The sequence below is a fragment of the Lontra canadensis genome, unplaced genomic scaffold (assembly GCF_010015895.1).
Source record: "Lontra canadensis isolate GAN:19392208 unplaced genomic scaffold, GSC_riverotter_1.0 scaffold96, whole genome shotgun sequence".
Taxonomy (NCBI): Eukaryota; Metazoa; Chordata; class Mammalia; order Carnivora; family Mustelidae; genus Lontra; species Lontra canadensis.
This window is the reverse complement of record NW_022631090.1, coordinates 4,633,089-4,649,601: the sequence shown is the minus strand read 5'-3', so window position 1 is coordinate 4,649,601 and position 16,513 is coordinate 4,633,089. Positions and strand designations below refer to the sequence as shown.

At 36.3% G+C, this 16,513-nt stretch overlaps 1 protein-coding gene across 1 annotated transcript in view; it reads right to left on the bottom strand.

The window, feature by feature from the left end:
* Positions 1 to 1,343: 1,343 nt before the first annotated feature.
* ALG13 (ALG13 UDP-N-acetylglucosaminyltransferase subunit) overlaps positions 1,344 to 16,513 on the bottom strand; it is a 66,784-nt gene continuing 51,614 nt past the window's right edge. The window contains 4 exon segments of the mRNA XM_032837062.1: positions 1,344 to 2,263; positions 5,803 to 5,986; positions 7,695 to 7,735; positions 12,374 to 12,535. Of these exon segments, the coding sequence (XP_032692953.1) occupies positions 1,998 to 2,263; positions 5,803 to 5,986; positions 7,695 to 7,735; positions 12,374 to 12,535 (653 nt within the window). The 3' untranslated portion in view covers positions 1,344 to 1,997.

Here is a 16,513-nt window from a genome sequence, read left to right as displayed (position 1 = left end):
AGTATATACTACTGATCTCTGGTTTTCTGGTTAATAACAAGTATCTCATTAAATCACTTAAATTAGTAATGGAAATCAAAGGAAAGCAGCAACCCACAAGCTTAAAATAAAAACAAATCAACTGGAAGCCTAAGGCAAACATGCTTGTCTCAAAACCACACAATTTCCAGAACCACATTCTCAAGATAGACTATAACCTTCCAAAACAATCCTTATGAGCTAATTAGTAAACCTTTGAGAGTTGCAGATACAGGAAAATTACTTGCTGTGAGTTATATATATTCCAGAAATGTCAGCATATTTGAAAAGTTCTGGAGACAGGTTGCTCCATGTTTTAAGCTTGACCAAAATAAACCTTTACTTAAAACATCAAACAATTTGTAGGCTGCACACACTGAGGATCCAGGAGGTCAGGAGAGAAGAAGCTAAAACAGTAATACAGAGAGTCAGGTTGTTACAAAGATCAGCACACTGTTGTCCTATCTTTCTTTACTAAAGTCTGATGTCAATTTGTACAGTAAGGACTTCTCAAGATGAAGGATGTAAAAACAAAACACAACCAGTTCCCTAACTATTAAGAAAGAGGAGTCTTAACTAGTACAAGGATTTAGAATTCATTAGTATCAATTATCTTGAGAACAGTACATTGAAGATAGGATATCTTCTTTAAAATGGATTCTCCTCCAGTACTTTAGGCTGCTAAGGCACCTGGAGCCTGGAGGTTCTCAATGGTTCTTTTTGCCAGGGTATAGCTGAAGGTGGGAAAAATGGACTAATTCACAAGCATAAATAACCTTTAAAGATGGCAATATAAATAAGTTTTGTGGCAACCAAAGAATACTTTTTCAATAGCTGTTTGTCAAGCGAGATACAGCAAAGCATTCATTATGAATAACCCCTTACAGGAGAACTGGTGAATACAAAGGATCTTGTGGTCTTTGGGTAGATAAAAGGGAAAAGATGAAATAGGTCTCACAGAAAGTCAGAGAAAAGATAAGGCAGGCCTACAGAGATGTAAGGTAAGTCTAAAAATAAAAACTAAAAGATACAACTATTGAAAGTATAGGACAATGAGAAAGTAAGTCTAGATTAAAGTTCCATAAGGGAGTTAAGATTAAAAGAACCCACACAAGCTAAAAAGGGACATATTCAAGGGAAAAGAACTAGAGCTGGTACTATGCATCATAACATCTTGAGACTGAATAACGTTTCAATGGGGACCCACCAGTTCATGCCATAAAAATCACATTTTTTTGCCACCAAAATAGCAGGGGAAAAACATTAGAACAATCAAGTATCTGGTACTCTTTATTACCATGAAAAAGAGAAGAAAACCCCACTCATTTTAGCAATTTTAAATGCTAATTTTTATTTACTGCTAACTGTGCAAAGGACAACAATTCAATACTGTGCAGTAAAACAGTTACATAAATCCAATATCAAAGAGCATATGGAATAAATCTAAAGCAGAGCACCATGTGCCTTCAAAACTGATTAATATCACAGAACATAACTCAGTTCAGACAATTCTTAAGAAACCCGAAAAACTCTCTCATTTAATATTTAGTTATCCAGAAGCAAATGTTCATTTTTTTATTTTCTAGAAAAAAGTCAAGTTATTCCAATTTTGCATGGTTTAATATGATGTGTGACATCTGAACCAAGGAAATAGTTTGTAGGATTTATTCCTTTTATCAACTGGAACCATCAGCTAATACAAAGTTGACAAGCTGGCTGACAGGAAAAGAGCTGATGAAATATGTTCAATATGGGGCTAACCTGTACATCCATCTCAATTTCTTTATCCACAACCCAAAGTAATATTCCTTTATTTAAAGTAGTATTTTAAATCAAAAGATAAAATAATCTTAAAGACAGATAAGATACAACAGTAATCACCCTAACCACCTAAATCACTTAAACACTAACATAAAATACTTTTTAAAAACTAAAACAGCAAAAAATGGCAGTGCAAGAGTACTTCATACTGCTCAATCTTACATATTCTGAGGTAGGTAATGAGAAGCTGAGGGAGGTGAAGCAATATAGCCAACTGGCCCAGGATTCATAGCACCATGAATTTGAGAAGAACCACCATACGCTGCACCAACTGGATGCCAAGGGGCAACATAGGGATAATCTGGCACAACAGGAAGACAGGAATCAAAACCTGGCAAAGGTGGTGGCCCATAGGGATCTGACATCATTGGATAATAGACTGCTCCATGAGGGACAGATGCAGGGTCAGCATTTGGAAAAGTACCTGAAACAAAGAATGCATAATATAGTACACACTTTATATACAAAGATTTACTAAAACATCAACATAAATGGATGTTCAGGTAAAAGTGAAACTTAGCACTAACTATAGGAAAGATCTGCAGCAAATGTGGCAAGAATACTTTTTTTTAATTAACTAATTAATTAATTAATTAGTTAGTTAGAGAGCGAAAGAGGTGGGGAAGGAGCAGAGACAGAGGGGAAGAACCTCAAGCAGGCTCCATGCCTAGCACGGAGCCCAACACAGGGTTCGATCTCTTTGACCCTGAGATCATGACCTGAGCAGAAATCAAGAGCTGGAAGCTTAGCCGGCTGAGCCATCCAGGCATCCCAGAGCACCTTTGATATGAACATTAAGGACTAAAGCAGGCTGCTAGAAGATTATATGAAAATTTTCTAATTATAAAAATTTAAATGTATGTGTGTGTATAATGGGTCAAATGCAGTCTACCTAGAGATAGCTATCTTTCTGGGATGATTTAGGTACCTACAGACTAAATACATACAAAAACATTCTCTAGAGTCCTTCTAGTCACTTAAGTTCTCATAAGGGTAATTCCCAATTAAGTCATCCAATAGTTTCCCCACTGTGACACATATTTTCCAAATAACCATTATGTATTACTTTAGCAATTAAAAACTCTGGTGTGTATACAATCTGGTCTATACTTGAAGGTTCTGAAGAGCATCCTAAAGACCAAACATTTAATGCTGAATGTCAGTAAGATCCTGGCAACGCTTTAATTTTACACCACTTTTGCTACCATGAGTCAGTTTTAGTGGAAACAGATGTAGTTCTGTCCTTGCTATAGTGACTATGTAAATATTAAAAAGGAGTCCTTCATTACCTGGGATTATGTAGATGAGCACACTCTGTGGAATGAAGACCGCCACTGTCTCATGGTTTACAATTAAAAATAGTTCTATAGGGGCGCCTGGGTGGCTCAGAGGGTTAAAGCCTCTGCCTTCAGCTCAGGTCATGAGCTCTCTGCTCAGCAGGGAGCCTGCTCCCCCGCCCTCTCTCTGCCTGTCTCTCTGCCTACGTGTGATCTCTCTGTCAAATAAATAAATATTTAAAAAAAAACCCAAATTACTTTAAAAAAATAGTTCTATAAAAGGTACATGGTACAAAAATGCAATGAAGGTTGACACTTTAATTTTTATTTACAATGGGCCATATCACATGAACACTAGGTGAACAGTAGGGCTAAGATCTGTAGTACTAATATTTCCAAACCATTAATAGGCTTCAAATAAAGGGAGAAACAGAAGGAAATTCACATTTTTCACGTGCACCAAGCACAGTATACTTCTATATACATATAATTTATCTCACTTAGTTCTTACAGCAACCCTGGCAAGTCAGATTATTTCCCATTTTACAGAAAATCAGGCTTAGGGAGGTAAGTAACTAGCTGAGATCATAAGCATTAAGCAGCAGTACTGGAATGTGAGCCAGATGTGGTTTGATTAGTCTACATAATTTTTTTCTACCTCCTGCCGATTCCTTCCAAGAAGGGCAGTCAAGATCCCATTCTAAACCCTGTAAAAATGCCTCTCCATCTATACTATATTGTTAACTCATACAGCAACCACCTTTATGGTCTGGCACAGTGGTCTCAAACTTTTTGGTCTCAAGATCCCTTTACACTCTTAAAAATTAAGGATCTCAAACAGCTTTTGTTTATGTGAGTTATTTCAATATTTACTGTATTAGGAATTAAACTGAGAAAGTTAAATTTATTAACTCCTATAAAAATAAGTTTATATTCCAAAACAAAAATATTGTGAGATAAGTGTCATTGTTTTATATTTGTGCAAATCTTGAATGTATGGCTTAATAGAAGACAACTGGATTCTCACATCTGCTTCTGTACTTAACCAATTGTGGTATGTTGTTTTGAAGTATATGATGAAAATATGGCCTCATACAGATATGCAGCTGGAAGAAATCTTTTAATAATCAGTCTTTTCAGATAATTAGATATTCTTTGATGCTACACCAAAACTAGGTGAGTGGTAGTTGCCAAAGTAAGTAGCAATGTGGACTTTTCATACTTTCTCAACATTGAAATCCACAGTTTACCTTATGCTTTGAATTTATCTTTTACAAAATTATACATAGGTAACACCATGCATTGGTAATTGGAAAAGTATTATTTTACTGTGGTACACAGATCTCCCAAATGTTAACACATTTTATTATACAATGTGAAAAACCATTCAGTAAAAGCCCCATCTTTTTTTTAAGCTTTTTATAAAGTGATCTCTCCACCCAACATGGGGCTTGAACTCACAAGCCTGAGATTAAGAGTTGCATGCTCTACTGACTGAGCTAGCCAAGCGCCCCAATAGCTCCATCTTATTAGAAAAGTACTGAGAAACTGTCAAGTTCATAGCAGCAGATATAAGTTTTCCAAAATTCTAATTTTTATTTGAAAGCTGAGATTTTTATCTTTGTTTTTTTCCAAGATTTACTTATTTGAGAGAGAGAGAAAGAGAGAGACTGTGGACAAGCATGCATGGATGGAGGGGTAGAGGGAGAGGGGAAAAAAGCAGACTCCCCGCTGAGCATGTAGCCCAAGATCCTGACCTAAGCTGAAATCAAGAGCCAAACGCTCAACTGACAGAGCCACCCAGGATCCCCAAGGAATTTTTATGTTTGACAACAAATACTACCGGTTGTTTTTTTCTTGAAGTGACAGGCTCATGTTATTTGAGAAAATGCCTACCAGATCCACAAGTCTAAATAACCCTAGTTTGTCTATCATTCAAGTAAAAATAGTCTTGCATGAAAAAAATTAGTTCAGCTCATTAGTCAACCTCACAAATTCTTTTAAGTTAATCATATTTCAGTATCTATGATACTTTAGGAATAGTCCCCATTTTGTCACACAGAATATTACATACAATTATTCAAAGATAAATATTTAGTAAAAATAAGAACGTTTTTGATTAAAACCAAAAGTTACTGACATCTTCATATCAGGACTGTATATGGTAGTGAAGGCACTGTTTAGTGACCCTCCCTTGATTTGTGCTTGGGTGGCAGCAGTTTTACTACTACTGATTTTTGAATCCTCAATGTAAAATGTGACAGTGAAGAGACAAATAAAATCTCTAAGATATGTGTAATATATGATGAATACTTTTGGCTTCATGGATCCCTTAAAAAGGTCTAAAGAACTCCAAGGGTCCACATACCATGCTTTAAAAAAACATGAGCCTAGTGGCGCCTGAGTGGCTCAGTCAGTTAAGTGTCCAACTCTTGATTTCGGCTCACGTCATCATCTCAGGGTCGTGATATTGAGCCCCGCATCAGGGTCTGCACTAAGCGCAGAGCCTGTTTAGGATTCTCTTCCTCCCTCTGTCCCTCCATCCCTGTTCACACTCACTCTCTAAAACAAACAAGAAAACATGGGTCTAGAATATGGACCAAATGAGATATCTGAAGGTTATTATTAAATTACACATAATAAAGTCCAATTGTCCTTCTTGCAGGCACTCTCATTACATACTCACCATTTGTTGATGCTTCCACCTGTGTGCCTTCTTGTCTCCCCACCTCACCATACAACTGAGGAACTGTCTGCTCTACCAGAGGAGATGGCTCAGAATAGACTGGATAATTCTCTACATGAAGATGCTGCTGCTGCTGCATCTGTGGCACATAGACCATGGAGTGCCAGTAGTTGTGGTGATAGCACTTGGGTGAGAAAGAAAGAAACACTTTATTATCTCTTTTCTTAAAGTAGTACAGAGTTCCTCACTTAAAAAAAAAAAAGTTGGGCTATGATTTTCAGGTACAGTAGCATTTTTGACCTAAAAGAACATTTGGAAAATCTATTCTCTACTACAACTTTAAGACCTTTTGCAGCATCTGTATCTCCTATTTGAATACATGAATTCTTTTAAGAAGGCATCCTAAGGAAATTACAGATATACACAATGATCTGTAAACCAAGATGTCTTTCCTAGCATTATTTTAAAAAACAAAATAGGGTGGAATATGTTACAGGGATGGAAGGTATAGCATAAGACATATATAACCCATGGTACTATAACAGCGTTGTATGGTGACAGATGCCTACATATATGATGAGCACAACATAGTGTATAGACTTATTAAATCACTACACTGTACACCTGAAACTAATATAACATTGTATGTTAACTAAAAAAATAAGAGTGAACCACCCAAATATTCAACAATAGGGAACTGGATGAATTATGACATACCCGTGATGGGATACAATACAGGCAATTAAAGAAATTATGTTGTTAAATAATTAAGGAAAAAATGCTCATATTGTTAACTTAAAAAAAATTACAGAGCCTAGTCAAATATTTTGTAAAAGAGATAAATAAGCTATAAGGAAATGTATCACAGTGTATAGTGGTTGTACATACGATTTCGATTTTCTTTATACTTTAGTTCACAAGTACTATAATGAATGCTATTACTTTTAATATAAAATGCCTCAGACATCTAATATGACTTATAATGTTTCCACATGTAATTGTAATAAACTAACATAACTGAAGGCGCAAGTAGTTTATATTTTCAATTCTTGAAACTGCATTTGGGAAATAGTCTCAAAGAACAAAAAACCTATTCACTATGCTTAATTTATAAATGTGTGCCAGTTGGAGAAGATAGTTTTCTGGAAATGAAATGCCCAACATTTTAGTGCAATCAGTGTCTGGGAATACGAACTAATCTAAGCATTATCCAGGAGTCTGTCTAGTTTACTATCATCTGCCAAATCTTAAAATCCATCATTGCATTTTAGGAATTATGCCATCTTGTTATATCAGAAGTCAGGTGTATTTCAGGGGGGAAATGACGTCTGAAAGAATAAAATAAAAGAGCTCTTACCTGAAATCAGAGACACTTTTCAGGGTATTAAGATATTTGACAGTACCCCACCCTTCTACAATTCAGGGGAGTGGTGAAAATCAATGTTTGGTAAATATCTATGAACACATAACTGCTTTAAAAATAATAGAGCCCTTTAAATATCTTTGAATCAGTCCAATTACTTTTCATATAACATGTAGAAACAACCATAAAAATGTTTCAGGCAAGACAAATGATCCATTTATTACTGAAACAGAAAAACACAGTGAAGGGTTGGCACATATATGATGCTAAATATGGAGGTCAATAAATGCTTAAGTTGTGTTGCTTAGAGCCCCCACTTGCCATAATTTAACAACTATTTTATAAGAGGAACTGAAGCACTGGGAGGGTCAAGTACAAAACTGATTTATATCATCTTCAGAATTATCTTCTAAAGACAACTTTTAGGCTCCTCACAGTGTTCGTGGCTTTTAAAGTTTGAGAGTCTGATTATCAAACCAGCTTACATTTTTAATCTAGAGTTTGTCAAAGCAATTTTATCATGACTTACCTGCAATCCCAGATTGAAATAGTACTGCAAAACTTTTGTATCTAAAATTAAAAATCTTAATTTTAAAAACTAGAAGACATAAGTAATTAGAACTACCACTTAAGAGCCTTTTTGAGTATTAGTTATAAATGTAGTCTTCCTGCATCAAGATCACCCTCAATTCTACCTTATAGTAAATGACCACTTACCTGCCACTACAGGTAAGAACATTTTCTGATGCAAGGTTTAATTACCAAATACATATTTTATTTCTAGTCTTAATATTGGGCAGAAATACTACTCTGCTAATATTTTAGAAAGAATCCAGTAAAGCCATTCTCTTGCTTATCTCAAGAGTAAAATCAAGACTTTATTCTCAAGACAAGCAATTTAGTACATAACCAATCATAATGGTCTTCTGTTAATGGAGCTACTACACAGTACAAACTCATGCTCTACTAATGCCATGATTAATGTTGCCTAATAATATAACTAGCACTGTATGAAACAATTCACCTCGCTTTTACTTAACATGACTAACATACCATACCACTAGAACTCCAAAAAGAGGAGGCAGTAAGAAAGGTAACTCAAAATAGTTTATATCCTAAGGTGATAAAAACTTCTCCATAGAACTTAACATATTTCACAATAAAAACTAGATGTATGGGAGAAGAGGGAATAATCATAGCATTCTAATTGTATCTCTAAATGTGTTTTTATTGATTGGCCTGGGATCTATACATTCTTCTAAGTAACTTGAGTCCCACTAACAAACTTCAAGTAAACCCCTCTTTCTTAATTGGAGACCTCTGATATGTAGAAATATATTTACTACCATTTTAAAACAATCAACTTTTATATTTTGAACCATTATGTGGGAGTATAAAGACTCCACAGTAAATAGGAGTATAGGAGTATAAAGGTTAAACTAAAGAATATCAAAAGATAATAGCAGGAAGCAAATTCACAAATGGCACAGTATTCCATTCCTTGGTGTGTGTATGTATGTTCACAGAGAATTTGTATACAAATGGCCATAGCAGTATTATTCATAGCAGCAAAAAGGAGAAAACAACCCAAATGTCCATCAACTAATAGATAATAAAATGTGGCATACCCATACAACGGAATATTATTCAGCTATAAGAAAGTACAGACACATGCTATAACATGGATGAACCTCGAAAATATCATGCTAAGTGAAAGAAGCCAGTCACAAAAGACCACATATTTCATGATTCATATATGCCAAATGTCCAGAATAGCCAAATCTTTAGACACACAAAGTAGAAGAGTGGTAGCCCAGGGGAATGAGTAATGACTGCTAATGGGTACTGGGTTTCTTTCTGGGGTGATGAAAATGTTCTAGAAATAGTGGTGATGATTGCACATATTTGTGAATATACTAAAAACCACTGAATTGTACACTTCAAATGGGTGGCTTTTATAGTATGTGAATTAGATCTCAAGCTGTTTTTAAAAAAGGAGCCAGAAAGGGACTATAAAAACTCAAAAACATCACTTTGAAATATAATGGAGGATATCATGAAAATAACCAGATTTTAACATAAAGATGGGAGGCTGGAGGGGGAAGAATTTGAGTAGATCACATGTCAGAAGATGTTTAGAAGTAAAATAATCAGGTGCAGAGTTCTTACAAAACTAGAAAGAGATAAGGGGCGCCTGGGTGGCTCAGTCGGTTGAACATCTACCTTTGGCTCAGGTCATGATTGCAGGGTCCTTGGATCAAGCCCTGCATTGGGCTCCCTGCTCTATCAGGGAGTCTACTTCTTCCTCTGTCCTCCCCGTGCTTGTACTCTCTCTTTCTCAAATAAATTTTTTTTTTAAAAAAGTAGAAAAAGATACAACTTTGGAAAAATGACCAGCAATTCCTTGTATAACTAAACACACACCTTTCTATGACCCATAAATTCCACTCCTAAGTACCGCCCAAAGGTAATGAAAACATAGGTTCATAAAGACTTTTTCTAAGAATATTCACAGCCTTATTCACAAAAGCCCTAAAATGTAAATACCCCAGATATCTACCAACAAAAGAATGAACATGAATTTTTTTTAATTATTTATTTGACAAAGATCACAAGTAGTCAGAGAAGCAGGCAGAGAGAGGAGGAAGTAGGCTCCCCGCTGAGCAGAGAGCCCGATGCGGGGCTCGATCCCAGGACCCTGGGATCATGACCTGAGCCGAAGGCAGAGGCTTTAACCCACTGAGCCACCCAGGCGCCCCTGAACAGGAATTTTTAAAGATTTTTTTTCTTATTTGGGGAGTGAATGGGTGGCTGAGTCCGTAAGTGTCTGCCTTCAGCTCAGGTCATGACCCCAGGGTCTTGGGATCAAGCCCTGCCTCAGGTTCCCTGCTCTGCAGGAAGACTGCTTCTCCCTCTCCCACTCCCCCAACCTGTGTTCCCTCTCTCGCTGTGTCTATCAAATAAGTAAATAAAAATAAAATCTTTTTTAAGTTTTTTTTTTTTAATTTGAGAGGGTGAGAGAGAGCATGAGCTGGGGGAGAGACAGAGGCAGGCTCCCCACTGAACAAGGAGCCCAACATAGAGCAGGACCCTGGGATCATGACCTGAGCCAAAGGCAGACGCTTAATGGACTGAGCCACTCAGGTGCTCCTAAATGGGAATTTTTATACAATGAAATACTGAGCAATAACAGCTAATGGACTACTGATACATGCAATGATATGGTAGAATACCAAAAATATGAGGCTGAGTTTAAGAAGCCTACCATAACAAGTATATACTGAATATTTATATGAAATTTCAAAACAAGTGAAACTGACCAAAAAAATCAAACAGTGAGTACCTCTTGAGGGTAAGTAGAGGCAGGGGTAGAAAAAGACTGGGAAGGGGCACGAGTTAACAGTGAGATAATGGTATTATTTTATATTTTGATGGGGATTTGGGTTACACAAAAGTGCATCTACTCATTTCTTAAAACGCAGCAAGTATACATTTAAGATCTGTACATTACAACTTTACATCAAAAGAAAAATATAAACTCCAAACTCTACTTAATGATGTGTATGCTGAAGGTTTTTTTAAAAATTATTTTTCTATTAACATATAATGTATTATTTGCCCCAGAGGTACAGGTCTGTGCATCATCAGGCTTACACATTTCACAGCACTCACTGGTGAATAGCACATGCCCTCCCCAAAGTCCATAACTCAGTCACCCTATCCCTAACCCCCACGCCCCAGCAACCCTGTTTGTTCGTGAGATTAAGAGTCTCTTATGGTTTGTTGATGTCTGCAATTTACTTTGGAATGCACCAAAATTGAAATGGATGACTTGATGGACAAGGAGATGGATGGAAGGAAAGACAGGCAGATCTGTGATAAAGCAAGTACAGTTAATGGATAGAATCTACGTGGTAAATACATGAATATTCATATTGAAATTCAAGTTTCATGTATAGTATATTTGAACATTTTCTTTTTTTAAAAGAATTTATTTATTTATTTATTTGAGAGAGAGAGAGAGAAAGAGAGGTAGTGAGAGAGCACGACGAGCATGGAAGAGAGGGAGAAGCAGGCTCCCCACTTAGCTGGGAACCTTACATGGGGCTCCATCCCAGGACCCCAGGATCATGACCTGAGGCAAAAGCAGACGTTTAACCTACTGAACCACCCAGGTGCCCCTGGTTTTTTCGAAATGAAATGTTGGGAAATGCAAAATCACCATTATGTGGTCACAGAGTAGATCTTGGGCAGGGATAGGTAAGTGAGAGAAGAGGAGTGAAGGGATTAGGGTTTAGATACTGGGTAAATCAGGCAGAAATGAAGCATTATAAAGCCAAGGAGTCAGTGTTTTGCCCAGCCTGGAAAGAAGAAAGGGAGATAAAAGATGAGGAATTTCATTAAAGATAGAGTTTGAAATGAAAGAAAAAAAGCCAAGTGAAAATGTCTACAAAGTAGCTAGGGGTAAGTAACAAATTTCAGAGGCCAGGACCAGATAGATTTACGAATCATGTATATAAAGATGATAATGAAGTTGTAAGGTAGAGAAAAAGAACAGCATGGAATTGAAGATTTTGGTTACTACGCAGGAGTTAAAAAATAAAAATAGAGAAGCAGCTAGAAAAATCTAGAGAATTTTACAGCAAAGAAGTATAAACAAGCTACAAACAACTTTCAGCTATAATTCTCTTGAGAGACAATGCCAAACTGAGGAGTAACAAAGAACTTCCAATGGAAAGCTACTTCTTCGTTTAATTAAACAAGACCACATGACTAATATATGAAGCAAATCAGACCCCCAATTCCTCAAAAAAAAAAACCCCACAAACTTCTCAAACTTCAAAATTCACTTGGAATCCTAAGTATCAACAGCTATAACAATTTCATACACTTATGGTAAGAATTTAAGAAATGGAGAAATTTTGGTATCAATTCCTGCTTTTCAAAAAAAAAAAAAAAAAGTAGTTGAGAGAACAAAGAGAAAATGTTCCAGACAGACCTGTAGCTATCCAAAAAACCATCCACTTCTTGACTATGGAGAAGTTTTTATCAGCTTTCAGTTCCTTCTTTTTTTAGTCATTTACCTGACATTATGCTCTCAGGTCAATTTCCATTTGGACCCTACCCCCAGTAGACAATGAGAGAGAGATATGCTCTAAAAAAAATTCAGACTAAATAACCCTCACACAAGTCTCAGAATCTCCTTACCTTGAGGCAGATCACTGCCACTTGGATCACAGGAATAAGGTGGAGGTGGTGGTGGTAAGTTTGAAGCCTCTCCCACCTCAAGAGGAGGAGGTGGAGGTGGTAAAGAACCAGCAGCAGCAGGAATAGGAGCAGAAAGGTATGGATAGGATGGTGAAGCAATCACTAAAAAAAAAAAAAAAAAAGTAGCAAATGCACAACTGTAACACCTTATAAGGAGTAGTTCATCTTCTACTTTTGTGTCCCCAATATGGTCAAACAATTCTAATTCTTATGGTTTGACTTAAAAATTTGGAAGGTGAATTGCCCATATTCTTAGACATGCCAGTTGAAACTGGGAGCTCCTTACAGGTTATTTTGAGTTAAAGTAATTACTTGAAATTAAAAGGAAAAAAAACTGGAAGTTGCACTTTTGACCATCAAGACTTTAAAAAAACATCAGCTAACAAGTACATAAATGAAATACCATTAAAGTAAAATTTTTACTTAGCATAACACAAAGTTAAGGATGTTTTCAGCCTTCTGCCATCCTTAGTCAAATCACAAGATGTAGAAGCTACTAAGAGAGACTAAGTTACACATATCACAGATTTAAGTAATCCTTGAAGGTTTCTACTTCATAGCATCACTGGAATATTGGGCATTCTAAACCATGACAGTTCTAATTCTAAGGACACACAGAATCTAACACAGGCTAGATGAAATATCTTATCCCTTTGACTTTGTATACCTGTGGCTATAGTAAAAACAATATTCATTCAGGAGTTTCGATTTTTGATGTAAGAAATTCAAATATAATTATGTTTAAATATGAATACATTCTTCCTCTATGAAGATAAAGGAAACTGTTCCAACATAGTAAAAATAAATATCTCCTATACACATACCAGATAAATTTGTTAGATTTGATGATACAACCATTCAATTCAATCATTTTAGCCAACTTAGACATTTAAGTACTGAATTTATTGTGTTACCTGCACTATAATTTTAACCCTGAGAAGTAGAGAAACCTTAGTCTCATTGTTCAATAAAGATTTAAGTTCAGAGTTGTAGAACACTTAAGTTTAGTACAGGAACAGTGTACATAAGCTCAATTTGTGATTCTGATAATTTAGCAAGGGGAATTTAAGGTCAAGTATTAGAAATAATCCTTGTTTTTAATCACCAACATAAATACTTACAATAGCCTTTATACAGTTACAGGCTAACAGCGATAGGGGATATCTTAGGGTGATTTAAAACTTGGATAAACAACTCTACACCTTGTCCAATCTCAGAAATGGGCACCAAAAAATGATTCTTACTGTATCTAAATTAAACAGTAAAATTTTAAAACATGCTCAACTGTTTTTGGAGTTTTGTCATGTATGTAGAAATCTCCAATTTCACAGATTTAGAAGAGGCATTTAATTTTTAGAATTTATTTCCAAATATTCAAAAGGCTTTATAAATTTGTTTTCTATAAAGTAATGGCTTTTCCAACAAAGCTCCAGTTATATTCCTTTTAAACTAGCATTCAAATCATACCATTAAAAAAAATAAATTAGGAATTACCTAAATATAGCAGAATGTGATTATGATCACTAGGAAAAAACCAACTACTAGATATGGATAGCTAAGTAAGTTCTCATGGGCCTGAGAGAATCCAGAGCAGAAGAAATTTGGAGATTATTTTATCTGAACTCACCTTCCCTGAAAATGCATATTATAGTACATCCCCGAAGAAAAAGCTTTTATAATTTCCAAATGCTCTAGACATACATGAGCATCTCATTTGTAAACTTAACAGGGCTCTATGGGTTTAACAGTTGGAATCTAAGGGATAGCTCCAAAACAATACAAACTTCCCTAAAATATTAACGGAAACAAACATAGTGCATTCAAAATGCTTATTTCCCCTGTTTATGAAGCTACAGTCTGTTTCAAGACGTTTCAAAAGAGCACATGAATATACAAAGTAAGGCGTGACTTCTCTACAGATCAAAGGGCTGGGTGGGGACTTAGGTGCAGTGAGGTGCAAAATTCAAGGGGCCACCAAAATAATGCCTCCAAAAAATCCATTATTAGTAAAATATCAAAATTCTAAAGAAAGACAGGATCCAAGCCTGCACTTGCATGATCCAAAGAGTTCCTCACTCAACTCACCCTAAGCCTGGCCCACAGACCCTGTCTTTATTTAAAATTTTGATCCTTTGTTCATCATGGATTTTTTTGGGGGGGGGATTACTCTTGGTTTTTAAAAAATTACATTAGGGGCACCTGGTTAAGCATCCAACTCTTTTTAAGATTTTATTTATTTATTTGAAAAAGAGAGAGCGAGCTTGCACACACACGCAGGGGGAGGAGCAGAGGGAGATGCAGACTCCCTGCTTAGCAGGGAGCCCACTATGTGGCTCAGTGCCAGGACTTCACGACCATGACTTGAGCCAAAGGCAGACAGTGGATAGAGCCACCCAGGCAACCCAAGCATCCAACTCTTGATATCCCTCAGGTGATCTCAGGGTTGTGAGATCGAGCCCCGCATTGGGCTCTGTGGTGGGCATGGAGACTGCTCAAAATTTTCTTTCTCCTTCTCCCTCTGTCCCCCTACTCCCTGACCTGGCTCCTATGTATATACATGTTCTAAGAAAAATAAAGTACATTAAAGTTTTATTTACCTTGATTACTGTGGTTTTTTGGCACTCTCTTAAATTTTCACTAGTCTTGGCCCTGACAAAAGCCTTGGGAACAGTTACCAAAGCTCAGTTAACAGTATTTAATGCCTATGAGGAGATTCATATTAAAGGCAATCATCACATCTAATCACCTGGCAGGTAAGTGACTTCATAATGGAGGATGGGTTGGGGCTGCCAGAGAGACACATGAATAACACAATGGGAAACATGAGCTGTTTCATCTAGAGGAGTGAAAGGAATGTTAAAGACCGATTAAATAGCAGCCATGACCTAGAAGAGTTACAGCTGAGGTTGATAAGTGACTCAAAGAACAAGTAAAATACATTTTTAGAAGTATCTACACAGAACACAACCTGGCATTTAAATGGTAAGCTTTCAAGGACTGCACAAATGAGGTACTCCAATGCTTGATTCACCTGTCATTTCATCTTATGCTCAGTAGACTCCAAAGCAGACATCTAATACTTTTCCTTGCAATTAGCACAAAGTAGTAAAACCAGGGTCTACAATAACATTTTCAGTGCAAACTTTCTATGCTCATTAATGAACATATATTGAATGTTTTTATTCCAGGAACTATGCTAAGCACTTAATTTTTAAATTATAAGTGAATCAGATACAGAAAGCAAATCACAACAAATTGTTTTAAGGTGGACACTATCCAATAGGCCAAGAAATAAAACTCTGCCAGTCACTACAGAAAACATCTTTGTGTCACAACCCTCCCTCCCACCGTAATTTAACCATTACCCTAACTTTCACAGTAATCACTCATTTGTGGTTTTAAGAGTTTTGTCCTCCAAATGTGCATCCCTAGGTAGCTTTTAAAAGTTGACGTCTTGAATCTTTTTTACTGTTGGTCTTTTCTCCATCTCTGTCATTTCCTTTCAGTTTTTCTTTTGAAAAATCTGGGCCTTTTGACCTATTGATTTTCCCACAGTCTTTAATTTTCCTGATTATATAGTCACAGTGTTTCAATATGTTCTTCTCTTATTTCTTGCAAATAGGCAGCTAGATCCAGGAGACTGGATCAGACTCAGGATTGATTTAACACATCTATAGATAATGTTTCTGCAATCTTCACAGCTAACTGCTATTTAATACCAATTCAGTAAGGACTGCAAAATAATTATATTCACTGATTAGACAGAACACTAATATACAGAAACTTCCCTTCATCTACTTGGTTACCCAGTGGTACAGTTCATATAGGTAGGCAGGACAAAGGCTTTATTCTTTCACTTTATTTTCCAGTTAGGAAAATGAACTGGCTTATTTCTCCTAAGGTGACCAATTTTTAAAATATCATTAAGAACTTTTAAATCCAATATATTTGATATGTTCCAGTCTGCTGTAATTATCATCGTTGAGACTCAAACTGCTCTATCTTTGGCCAATGGGAACCTCTTCAAGATGGCTCCTGAGTTCTTTTGACATGGCCCCAGGAGTCTAATAGCTTCTTCGC